We start from the raw sequence: 13,834 nt of genomic DNA on the forward strand, positions 1-13,834 counted from the left end.
AGAAAAAAAATTTTAAGAGAAAAATAAAGAGCTAGAATTTTTAAAAGGTATGAGTTAACAAAAATGATCACAAAATGCTGAATATAAGGCAATACAAAATTCTGTCTTTAAAAACTCTTTAAAAGTTAAATATGGGGAGTGAAGCAAAAGCCAAGGAATTTTAAGACCATTAGGTGATGTCATTCAACAAAAAGACTTTCATTGTTATGGCAAGATTACGAAAAAAATCAGTTTTATTTCTTTCTAGTATTAAAGTGTAGTTATCTCTTTCAAATGCTTTTTTTTTTTGTTTTGTTTTGTTTTGTTTTGCTTTTTGGAGGGTAGTTGGGGTTAAGTGACTTGCCCAGCATCACATGGCTAGTAAGCTTTAAGTGTCTGAGGCCAGATTTGAACTCAGGTCCTCCTGACTCCAGGGCTGGTGTTCTACTCACTGCACACCTAGCACCCCTCTTTCAAATATTCTTAAAGACTTAAATAGCTTTTCCATATTTTAAAATGTTTAATACAGGAGCAGGCACAATTCACATTTACAGTGCCTAGAATGAGTATTATTATCCTTATTTTTGTAGAAACTGAGTCTAGGAGGTTAAGGGACTTGCCGGTGATTACACAGATTGTGTTTGTGTATTTCTGCGTGTCAGAGTGAGGAGTCAAATCTAGGTCTCCACTCCTAGATCAGCAATTTTTGCATGGCACACCACAGCTGGCAACATGAAATTCATTTTTCCATATAAGCAATGTTATAGATAGCACTTAGGTTTCCAAGCTATGACATATAAGTCTATTTAATACAAAACATATGGCTATATTACAGTTGTAATACTGAAATATGATAGCTGAAATATGAGTATTTAGTTCTATATTGGTAATACACTATTTTAGCTGAAATATCATGGCTGGGATTGTTCCCTCTACTCTAAGAAAACACCAATAAACAAATGAGAAAAACAACAATGTTGCAAATGTAGAGCATTTGAGTTACAATCTAGATTAAGGGGTGTGGATGTGGGTGTGTATGTGTGTGTGTGTGTGTGTGTGTGTGTGTGTGTGTTGAATACTCTGGGATACTATCATTTATAGTAGTTCTATTCTTTTTTAAAGGGGAACATATGTTTTGAGTTCCAACAGGAATGACATGCCAGCACCACGTCTCCCACTACAGTCACAAACACTATCTTGGCAAGAAACAAGGTCCCCTGCCATAGCAGGAAGTTGTCAGGGAGGCTGTTCTTATGTAAAGGACATTCCTAACTCGGTGTTTATATTTGGGGAATCTGAGAGAACACAGGAGGCAAAAAGTAGTGTGACTGGTCACACCTAACACTGACCAACAACTACAATCAGGTGGTACGCCATTTTCAGTTAAGAAAATAATTTTAAATGATGCCTCTGAATTTCTGGCTTCTTACTTGTCTCAAAAGTGAGCCAGCTATGTGAGATAAATGGAAGGCAAATATATTTTATATGATAAATGGATCATAGATTTGGAGCTGAAAGTATCTTTAGAAGACTAGCAAATACAACCCTGACACATTGGGAAGAGAAAATTGAAGCAGGAGAGGCTATTTGACTTGCCCAGGGTCATACAGCTACTAAGTGCAGAAGTGGGTTTGGAGCTGAGTTTTCCCAATTCCGGGTACAGTGAGGACCCTATCCACTATGCACACTACCTCTTCATTGTTCCTTCCATTAAAAAAAAAAAGAAAAAAACAAACCAAGAATAGTTAATATACAATGTGTCGTGCCACACTTTTCCATTTTTGGAATCTTTTACATTCTGAGAGTACTCCTGAACCTGAAATTATAAGAAATAAAACTCCTGAGGAAAGCAGCTCTCAGCTCTAACAAAGTTCATATGCAGGAAAGAATGGCATCACCATCAACTCTGAGGGGGCCACAGAACTGCATGGAAAATCAATGATGTAACAAATGTCATTTGGTTTTTCCATAGGTTACAATAAGATAGATTAAAAACAATATGAAAGGGGGAGCTGCTAGAAGCTGAAATGTTAGGAATTACATTTATTAGCACAGTCAATAATCTGCAGTCAGAGGTCACTTAATATGGCAAGACAAACAGTATCTCTCTAACCCACAGTCTCTCATCTTCGAATTAATTCACTTTTAAAAGATCTGTATTTTCATTGGTGTGTTATTCCCTTACAACATGTAGTTTCATGCTGTCACCTATATAGTAGAAGCCTTTCCAGTAGAAGCAGTTGCCAGAGCATGTGTTCTGCTGGCATGGCCTCCAGAACCCCAGGTCACCTTCACGCCATGATCAAGCATTAAAAAAAAAATGACTTTAGGCAAAGTGGTAGCAAAACATGTTAAGATAACCTTCTATGATAAATATGGTTCCACCCAAGATAATGTCAATGCCACAGTGAGACACAGGAATGGAACTTTACATCAGGCCCTTTCTCATAATACATTTGTAGTAACTGATATTTATAATGAAGACCATGATTTACAAAAAAAAAACATTTTAAATTTTGTTCAATATACACTCTTGAAGAAGGCAAAGTAAACATTTAACACATTTTACTAAGGTTTTCATTATAACCTTAATTATTGATAATTATAATTAATATAATATATTATATTAATATATTATTATATATAATAACATATATTAATATAATATTATGATTATTAATAATTATGACAAAAAAAGTTTGGGTATTTAAAGGCGTAAGGTTTACTTATCTGAAAAATTCACTTATATGATGCTGGCTAACAGAGACACTATTGAATACTTACCTGCATACATTACTGTAATATAAATAATCCCATAAAAATGACTGGAAAAATGACCGGAAAATTCTACAAAGGGCATGTGCTAGCATATATTTGGTATTAGGTACCTAAAACAGAAACCCCCATGAAGTGTGGACTTTTAACATTCATACAATTTGCTGATACTATTTATTTGTGCAGCTGTGTCCAAATAAAACAAGGAGAATTCTGATTGTTATTTCATTACAGGAAAATGGCTTTACCTTCTTGTCCTTCTGGATTCAGATAAAGAAGAAAAAAATGTTGATTCTAGCGTCCTGGCTTTTGTAGCTGGCCTCATTTTCTCCACACTCTCTAGTCTCTCAAGTTTTTCTTTTTCAGGTGACACTTTTTTGGAAGTCTTTTGGTCCTTAACTGAAGAATAACAACTATTTTCCTTCTTTCTGGTCCTCTTAACTTTCCCAATAAAGAAATCATCATCACTATCACTATCTTCAGACAGTGAAGACTGTTTATAAAACCTTTCCTCTGTGCTATCATCGAAATATTCCTTTTCTCCTTCACTTTGTTCTTCCACATCACTGCCATCATCAGTGGCGGCAGAAATTTTTGTTATATTTGTCTTGTTGGTGATGGCAAGATTTTTCTTTTCTGTATTCTGGGTTTCAAAAGCAATCAGAGAAGGCTCCTGTGAAGGTTTTAATGCCACATGTGAAGGAATGCCTGTTTTCTGTTTGTCTTCCATTTTACCCACTTTTTTTTCAAGTGTGTTTGGCTTCTTTGATAATGTTTTAACATTTTCTTCCTTTTTTACTGTACTTTCTTGGTGCTGGGATTTATTCAAATTGTCAGGAGAGCTCTGCTTTACCCCTGCCTCCTCACTGTAGTTTTCTTCTGAAGAATCCTTCAATGATTCAACTTCAGTAACAATTTGTCTTGAATCTTTAAATGTTTTAACAGCAGCTACAGAAGAGTAAAACAAGTAATTTGAAATAAATATATTATAAAACTTCAAAGGTCAAGTACTTTTTATATTACTTGGAAACACTTTTGAAGTGCTTTTTACATTACTCAGAAACACAATAATTAGGACAGGAAATTATATTAGACATATGATATAGGTAAAGAAATGAGGCAGAAAGTAATTTTCTTGAATTTGGAAAACCCTATATACACAGTATACTCAATCCTAGTTAAAGAAATCTTCAAATTTTATAGAAAAAAATGACTACAATTTTATAAGTAAAGAGACACAGTCAGACTTGACTGAGTTTAAGTTTAAATCAAATAGAATTGCATTTGAATTTTTATAGAAATAGCTGAGATAACAGAAGAAAATGTCAATTCTTTAACCATTAATGTCAGTGCTAGATACCATATCTTTTCAATGTCTTTAATTTTAAAACACGTTAAGATTTCATACAATCATGATTGTGATATATACACAAAATGATGTCACTGTCAGTCAAAAGCATAGTGCATTAATTACACCCTTATTAAGCAAAACAATGGTACTCAATGTTATACTGAATGCACATAGCTATTTATAAGTCACTATTAGTAAAGTATGGGATAAAAGAAAAATCAAAGACCAGCTATTACAATCATTTGGAAACAAATTGATTTGAAATAAATCATAAAGTTCACTCATATTTATAAAAGGAAAGAAATATTTCCAAACAGAACATGATTATATACATATATGTGAACTGTGAAATCATTTAATGCATACCTTTTAGAGCATCTATTTTTTTCTTCAGTAATGGATGTGCAGCTAGTCTAGCAATTGCTCTTTCGGTTGCTGTAGAATCTGGCTGCATATTTTTAAAAAGTGCACTGTTAATCATTTGATGATGATAATATAAGGATAAAATAAATTATTAAAAGCAAAATAAATCTACCAAAGTCCTACAACAGTGAGTTTAAAGTTCATTAAACACATTGTGCTAACTTGGCCTATGTTTTCTTCATTAGCCAAAGCCCTCTTTTCAAGTGTGTCAATATCTTAACTGGTTAGTGAGATGGGATTTTGCAGGGACAAAATCACTTAAAGCATTAAATTCCCCAAAAGCAATCCGGTTGGAGCTCTTCCCCAATTCTGGGGCTAGCTCTTTACTCATAGGAAATGTTTACAATCAGAATGTTAACCTAAGAGATGATTTTTATTTTTTAGCAATGGACAAATATGAAATAGGAAGAAGTAGAAAATTTCCTTCAATCCTAAATGACCCTTTCCCCATTCTCCAGTGAAAGTAATGAAAAAGGAAGAAAAGGTATTAAGAATCATAGTTTGGGGGCGGCCAGGTAGCACAGCGAGTAAGAGCACCGGCTCCAGTGTTGAGAAGACCTGGAGATCGAATCCCAGGCTCAGACACTTAGCACCCACCCAGAAACACCTGGCCGTGTAACCTTGAGCAAGTTACTTAACCCCAATTGCTTAGGGGCGGCCAGGTGTCTCATTGAGTAAGAGCACTGGCTCCAGTGTCGGGATGACCTGGATCAAATCCGGGCTCAGATACTTAGCACCACACCCAGAAATAACTGGCCGTGTAACCTTGAGCAAGTTACTTAACCCCAATTGCTTTAAAAAAAAAAAAAAGAATCATAGTTTTAAGACTATTAACTTAGTTGATACTTTACTAAAGGAACAATTTCTGTTCAACCATTGAAATGATCTATTGAGAAACTGAATCATATCCATTGATATATCCAGAAATTAGTTTAAAAAAATCTACATATATGGTGGTGGCCAAGAATTGGAAATTGAGGTGATCCCCATCAACTGGGGAATGGCTGAATAAGCTGTGGTATATGAATGTAATGGAATACTATTGTGCTAAGAAATGGTGAGCAGGCGGACTTCAGAGAAACCTGGAAAGACTTATGTGAACTGATGCTAAGTGAGGGGAGCAGGACCAGAACATTGTGCACAGTCAGAGTCACACTGTGAGATGACTAACTTTGACAGACTTGGCCCTTCTCAGCAAGGCAACGTTCTAAAACAACTCCAAAAGGCGCATGGTATTTCCACTGATGCTTTCCACAACCAGAGAAAGAATTACTGAGTCTGAATGCAGATCGAAGAATACTATTTGCTCTCTCTCTCTCTCTTTTGTTTTGCTTTGTTTCTTCATTCTTGTGGTTCATTCCATTGGTTATGATTCTTCTTTACAAAATGACTAATTTGAAACGGGAATGGGAGGGAACAGGAGAAAATTTAAAGCTCAAAAGCTTGTGGAACTGAAAAGTGAAGCTGAAAACAAAATAAATTTAAAAAAATCCACACAATCCAAGATAAATATTAAATACAGACTTAAAAAATAATCTAAAATAAATATCAGATGTCTATTACACTCAATTGAATTGTATCTGGAATCAAAGGAAATACAAAACAAGTGTAAAGACATGGTCCCTGGCTTAAAGAAGGAAATATGAAGATAAAACCAAGTGATATTCAATAATGAGGGCATGAGCATGATACTAACTATAAATGCAAGAATTCAAAGACGAATTGGTTTATAATATTTGGAGAAGACATACTGGAGTCAGATTACAAAGGACCTTGAAAGGGAGAGGTAGAAGACTTTGGAATTGATGCTATAGGAGAAAAAGAACCTTTTGGGTCACTGACCAAATGACTCTTTGCATCCCTAGTACTGAGCACAGGACCTTGTACATAACAGGTACTGAAAAATTCTTGTTTCACTGCATTAGGGTTCTTAGTAAAGCTGTGAACTAGTTCAACTTTTACAAAATAATTTGTAAAGATGAGGAAAAATCAGTAATTGTTCATTCCCACAACAGGCATTTATCTACTGACAAAGACATTCATAGCACCACTCTTAACTGTAACAAAAATTTGAACCAGAGTGGGTGCTCATCATTTTAGTAATGTCTGAACAAGGAGGCTGAATGTAATGGAATACCATTACACCCTAAATGATTAGTACAAGGAATTCAGAGAAACAAGGAAGATGTGTATGAAGTAAACAAAAAAGGGAGAGGAATTCACACACACAGCTCTTCACCCACCCCAGAATGAAATAACACAAATGCAGCTAAACTCAAATAAATTAAAATGAGTAATTTTGGTCCCAGAGAATGGATGAAATATTTTCCTCCTCTTGGTTAACAGGTGAATTTTCTGGAGCAGAATGGTTGCATGTAACATCACATATAATTGTTCCGTACTTGTGGTTTAGAAAACAAAAGGCATCAGTAACATTTTTTAAAGTAAGAAAGTCAGAGAGAACAGAATTATTATGGTTTCAGTGATAACAACAGTACAGCCAGGAAAGGAATCCAATTTGTATTTGAAAATAATAGACAATGAATCTGAGGAGACAATGGGTCATTCTAGTGGAAGCACTTGTAGGAATCTGGAAACATATAGTCAAGGTGAGTTGCCAGGAACAGAGATTCAGACAATTAACAATCATACATAAGGTTTCAGTCTGGAGAGAAGGCCTGAATGCTGACTGCTACTTCATCATTCTGCATGAGTACACTTAATCTCTCTGGAGGCCTCAGTTTTGTCATTTGTAAAATGATAACTAAATGACCAGTAAAGTCTATGAGGCTATAACTTCTTCCATTACTTACCGAAAGCAGTCTATTAAAAAAAATGAACTTGGCTATCAAACATGAATATGTTGATATGTAAGGAACAGAAAACAATTATTATAATTTTTAAAAAGTGTACATTAAATTTAACATGATATTGACACAATAAATAGGCAATTTCCAATTCCCTCCTGTTTCTTGTTTTAGTCTAATGTATTTCTGTACAAACTCTGGACAGATGTGAATGTGTTCTACCTTTCTCTCTCTGGTTCACATGAAAGTGAGGTTCATATTCCCCTATTTCCTGCATGTTTATATAATCTTATTTGCACACAATTAATCTGAAGGCAGCTAAGTGATAAAGTTGATAAAGTGCTTGGCCTGGAGTTGGGAAGACCTGAGTTCAAATTTGACCTCAGACACTTACAAGCTGTGGGACCCTGGGCAAGTTACTTAACCCTGCTTGCCTCAGTTTCCTCATCTGTAAAAAGCACTGGAGAAGAAAATGACAAATCACTCCAGTATCTTTGCCAAGAAAAAGCCAAATGGATTAATAAAAGTTGGAAGTGACTGAAACGACTGAACAACAACAATCTGAGATGAGTTCTTTCCTAACATTCATTTTCCCTTCTCTTTTCTTTCTTCTTTTAAGATCACTAAAAAAGCCCAAAACAAACCAAACCAATAAACCAAAAACAAACAACAAACCAAAAAACCGAGGCCACATGTCTTCGTTTACTGCTTCTAAGACCCTTGATGATATCAGGATTCTTAGAAGACATTTACTTTTTGTCCCCTTTTTAGAAAATGAATATGGCTTCTTTGTGTAGTTGCTCAAATATATTGACCTTTGAATGTTTCTTTTGAGTCTTGTGTTTGTATCTAAAAAATTTTAATGGGCATTGATTTCTTTTCTTACTAAACTCATGAATGCTTGAAAGTTCTCTATTTGGCTAAATATGTATTTTTTTTCACCGCAGGATTACAACTTAGTTTTGTCAATAAAATTCTTCTTGGTTGCTAGCCTTTATATTTTGCAATATCATACTCTAAGCTCTGGTGTCCGCTAAAGTAGAAGCTGCTAGGTTTTGTGTGATTCTGACTGTGGCTCCTTTGTACTTTCTGAAAACTTGTTGGCTGTTTATGGCATTTTTTGCTTTGATTTGGACACTCTAGATTTTGGCTATAACATTCCTGAGAGTCTTCATTTGGTGATTTTTTTTTTTAATAGAAAGGCCAGTCGATTCTATTTTTCACTCTATCCTCTGGTTCTAGTAAGTATGGGCAGATTTCATTCATTATTAAGTATCTACTTATCACTATATTAAGCAATGCCAGGTCCTTGGTTAAGGTTTTACACCTCTTTCACCAAAAACCTGTTTATTCTTCCAAATCTTTCAGCTATAGTTCTCATTTCTTTTTACTTCTTTCTTCTTGAGTACAATTTCGTTTATCACAGTTTAAACTTTAAAAAATCTTGCTTCTTTTCATCTAAAATTTTATCTGACCTAGTAGCTAAGCTGTGTAGTTCCCTGAGGCTTTTCTTATAAGTGTTATTCAACTACATTTTGTTATATCTCTTGAGCTCCAGTTCTTTAGTATTCAAAAAGGTATGAGTATGTGTCTGGGGGAGGGGATAAGGGAGCTGTTGATATTAATCAAAGAATATAGAACTGAAATATATGGTGGAAATCAACTGAAAACTAAGGCATAAAAAGATTAAATGACTTAACCAATATCACTTGGTTACAAGATCTACTTCTTGTTGGCAGAACCAGGACCAGAATTCAGATTTTTAATTGTGTTCTTTCATGGTCATTCATATTCTGGGTAAAGTACTAAAAAAAACTCAAACTGTTTTAAAGATTAGCGAATTCTGTAGGACATGCTTATATAAATCTCTGGAGCTGCTATGGTGACACTAAATTCTTTAGAAATAAGGTTATAGTAAATAGAGCACCGGCCCTTGAGTCAGGATGACCTGGGTTCTGATCCGGCCTCAGACACTTAACACAAAAACCAGCCGTGTGACCTTGGGCAAGTCACTTAACCCCAACTGCCCTCCAAAAAATGAAAAACAAACAAAAAGAAATAAGGTTATAAGGTCTATGCTTATAGCTAATAATTCAACTAGAATTTAGACTGAGAATATTTCACTACTAGCTGGAAAAGCTTAATTTCTTTGACTTTAGTAAAGAACTATTAAGGAAAATAGAAATTGCATTCTGAAGTAATATGAAAATGCAAGTAATGCTAACTGCAAAGTAATTCTGAATGTCAGCAAGACACAGAATTATTACTATAGATCGACAAGTCTTGCCACACCCCCTCACTAAAAACCCAAGAATCAATGGGTTTTTTCATCTGTCAGCAGTTGAAATCTCTGTGCTCTCTCCCAACTAGAATGGGATCTCACTGGGAACAATGACTCTCTAGACGGCTTTCCTTCTTTCACTAAATCATTACATTCATTCTGCAGGGACAGGTGAAATGAAAGGATGAAAAACAGGTTTGGGGACATTCTGTATCCTCTTTTTGTCTCTCTCCAACAAGAGTTCATGAAGTAACCAATACACACACCTCTGACTAATGACTATTGGACACACACTGCTATCTTAACTGGCTCATTCCCAACTGATGCTAACCAAAAAACAAAAAGCAACCAAAAAAAGCCAAACAAACAAAAAACACAACCACTAAGACGTCAACTCTGTTCCCCTGGTGTGACATTCAACATGCTGACATGAGACTGCCTGTTCAGTCAGCATCGCATTTCTAAAGATCAAAAAGCATTTTCTTTGGATGTTTTTTTCCATCACTGGTAGGTATACTTTTAAACTTAATTAAGATATATTTTTTCTTCTCAAGTTACTTCCTGTGGGTTCAAAAAAGATTCTATCGTAAACTTCATAAAAATACAGTTGCTTCTTCGAAAAATTTGGTTTCTTTTAATGAAAACGTAATAGGAATTTGAGTCGCCTCACCATACCAAATAATACAAATTAGGAGCATCCAGGTATAGAAAATTAAGCAGGGACAGGAAAAAAGGAAAAAGAACTTATCACAGGGTAAGTCTTAAAGAAAAAATAAAGACCAAGTCAAAAGTCCATTGTGTCATACCATCTCCACTCCCACAGGCCTCCAACTGCCTTAAATCACCCCTGAAACTACAATGCCTAGAACAATTTCAGGAAACGACTTAAGAGTTAATTCTTTGGCAGTTTCCCAAGATGTACAGAAGCCACATTCTTCCAGGCACTTCTGTTCCCCCATAAACATCTGTTAAGCAATTTCAGGCATTTGACTATAAATTGATAGTATGTTAGGGGAAACTGTACAAGCGGTGCAAGTTAGGGGTCTATAAAACATTCAGTCCTTAGTCTTGAGAAGGAAGGTGTAGTGGTCATAGAATATTGGGCATAAAAGATAAGATTAAGAAGAGATTAGAAATGCTAGGCTTAACTATTTAACACAGCACAGGAAGAAATGGATTACCAAGAGAAGGAGTGAAAGAGGAGTGGAAAAGAGAGCCAACTAATTAAAATAACTCTTTCATCAGTCTTCTAGGGAACCTTCCTCTGACTCTTCTGCAACCAGTCCCTCGGGGATAGCCCAGGCTGCTGAGAGCACTATGGAGCTTAGAAAAGTAAAACTGTAAAAGGTAGAGAATAGGCTCTTTTACAATCGTCTTCCTGAAGTGATGTTTGAACTGGTCACCTTTGCCTTAAGAAAACAGATCATTTCAAAAGCTGGTGGTCTGAGAGAAGAGAGAATAGAAAACTAAAGAGTTGGAGAAGGGACACACATAGCAATGGTATTTCACAAGAAAAGAGAATGGAGTTGAGAAACATGTTTCCAGCAAACACATCATAAAAAAAAAAAGTTTGACAAAGATACACAAAATCTTCCTGAAGAACATGATAAAATGAACATTGCGAGAACAGAGCCATGTCAATGAAGGTATACTTTTCAAAGTTAAGTAAGTCAAAAATACCATGAGGAAGGTGAAAATATAACAAATTCTAAAAGGGGTCAGAAATGATTCGTGGAGTAAATACAAAAACCTTACAAATGGTTCAGATCAAAGAATTAAGTGAAAACATCAAAGAAAAAGGAGATGAGAACTCTTAAAGAAGAAATAAAGAAATGTAATCAGGAACTAAAGAATTTAGAACAAATGACAATGAAATTCTCCATAAGAACAGATTCTATATTTTAAAAAAAAGAGCAGATTCTTTGAAAAGGGGAATGACAGAATCTGAATGAGAAAAATTGAATAGAATTTTTAAAAGTGTGGAAGAAGACAGAACTGTATAAAATAAAGTGACTCTGTTGACAGGATGGAGGAAAGAATGAATAAACATGCATTTATGAAGCACTCTTTAAAGTGGGAAATACTACGCTAAGCACTGAGGATAGGAGTTTTTGCTCAAAAGATTGCATATCCTAATAGGAGGAGATAACACATATAGGAGTCAGAGACAAAGGCCCAGTGGACTTGGAATGAGAAGAGCTAATCTAAAGACTGTATGTCTGGTCGGCTAACATTTTTAAATATCCCTTACTCTCTGTTCTCCCAGCAGGAGCAATTTTCTATGTGTTATCCTATCACTGAAAATACTGATCTACCAAGAAAGGGATGATTTTTCCTCTGAAAAATCAATTCCCTTTCCCTAGCTATTCTGTTTCTGATTTTTCTGATTTTTCTTTCATTCCTTGATTATTTAGTCAAATGATACTTGTCTTCCCATTGTAACTCAGAAAAATATCTAATATTTGCAGACTCCATTAGCCCATATTCATATCCTTGTCAAATCTTAGCTTCATGAAGATATATATTTTTTAATTTCCATTTTCTTTCATTATTATTTCAAAATATTTAATTTTCTGCTGTTTTGTCAGTTTGGATACTAAATACTCTGCGGCTCACCACTTGGATCTTTTAAAGGAATGATCTGAATCCTTCCCTTTTACTGAATGGCTAGCTATTTCTTTTTTATTAATATTCTTTAGCTTTGCAGCATGTTACTTTGGGCTTCTGATTTCCAACGCTCTCTGGAATATCATATCCTACATTTTCCTTTGAAAATCCTGTAACCACAAAGTAGCTGTTCTTTTCTGACTGGTTCTCTTTGGCATTTGAAGATTGCCCCTTCTTGGATAAAAAGAATAATGCGTTATAGTTCTACAAACCTGAACAAGATATTTTTTGATGAATTACTTTTGAGGTATCTTTCTATTAATGTTGTGGAGATTGTCTGGATCTGTAATGGATATGTCTGGGAAATTTTATCTATGTGATTTCTTGGAGTGGCATTCAGGTTTTCTTTGTCATGATTACTTGGTAAGAGATAAAAATAATTATGTGAAAAAGTCAATATGGCAACATTATTTGCAATGTATAAGACATTCTACCTTGCCACTTGCAGATTTCTCTTTTACCACTGTTACGGGAATGGGACTCTGAAGATCTTCCCTGCCCCTAGGCCCTTTGATAGGCTTAAGTCACTCTGAGAACCTTTCTTGATTTGAAAAATATACTTTGCCCCCTAATAGGCTGAATGTGGTCACATGGAACCTGTGGCAGGAGGCTTGTTTTTCAGGAATGCCCACACCTTGTTGCTTTGTGATTGGGCAGTGGGTCAAGAGGGTTGTGGCATTCTTTGAGCCAGGAGAAGGCTATATAGACCCTGATGGGAAGTTTTGTTTTGGGGCTCACTTTGGGAAGAGTTGTGTGATTTGACCAGACAAGACTCTGGGCAGCCATTGAGCCCCCTGGCTTTGAAAACCCAGATATTGGTGCTTCCCTCTCTGGTAACTGACTAGGTATGGATGACTAGGTATGGTCAGACAGCGGGAAGCCTGTCTGCTGATCTGTTTCTCTGTCTGCTTGTATCTTGTTTGTGTTCTCTGAAGTTCAGGGTGCTGACCTTTATCTCTTGAACTAAGAAAATGACGTATATTTGATTAAAGCAAGATTGTTAACCCATTCTGAATTTCTTTCCTTTAGAGAAGCAGATCTAGGAACCTGGGTTGGCAGCCATTCTGGGTATGCTAGGGTGCTTGCTGCTACAACCACCCACCCTAGACCACTATGATGAAGGGTATCATCACTGGTTTTACAGATTGGCTTATTTTCAGCAATCTTCCCATTATGTAGTAGTTTCACTTGCATCATGTATAGCTCAGCCTAAGGTTAAGCAGATGCTACTTGAAATGCAAAATGCTTTAGTCACACTTTAAAACACTGAGTTAGACTTTAGATTTTAATAAGATAATTTAAATGTAGGAGCATCTGTAATCACACTAAGATTCCATTAAGTATTTGGCACAAAATGAATGACTAGAGCAGTAGACTTTTTATTGTCGCTGAATTATGACACAGTCAATTTAAAGTAAAGCAGCATCAAAATATCTCCAAAATAGCAAGTGTGCCAGTACATTGCAATCTTAAGACAAAAGCTTCAATCAAGGTAAGAAACACATTTTAACAGAGAAATTTCAAACTAATCTGAGTTTATGTATAAATATG

The 13,834-nt window shown here is 35.4% G+C and overlaps 1 protein-coding gene across 2 annotated transcripts in view; it reads right to left on the bottom strand.

Annotated features, from left to right (window-relative positions):
- Positions 1-13,834, bottom strand: part of SRFBP1 (serum response factor binding protein 1) — a 96,092-nt gene that overhangs the window by 2,804 nt on the left and 79,454 nt on the right. For both annotated transcript variants that reach the window (XM_069087827.1, XM_069087828.1), the window contains exons 5-6: positions 4,472-4,553; positions 3,003-3,702 (exon numbers count right to left, since the gene is read on the bottom strand). In XM_069087827.1, coding sequence (XP_068943928.1) covers positions 3,003-3,702; positions 4,472-4,553 — 782 coding nt within the window. The remainder of the gene's footprint in view (positions 1-3,002; positions 3,703-4,471; positions 4,554-13,834) is intronic.

The sequence above is a fragment of the Petaurus breviceps genome, unplaced genomic scaffold (assembly GCF_028583685.1).
Source record: "Petaurus breviceps papuanus isolate PSGF00001 unplaced genomic scaffold, PetGlider_PUasm1.0 183, whole genome shotgun sequence".
In the NCBI taxonomy this organism is placed as follows: domain Eukaryota; kingdom Metazoa; phylum Chordata; class Mammalia; order Diprotodontia; family Petauridae; genus Petaurus; species Petaurus breviceps.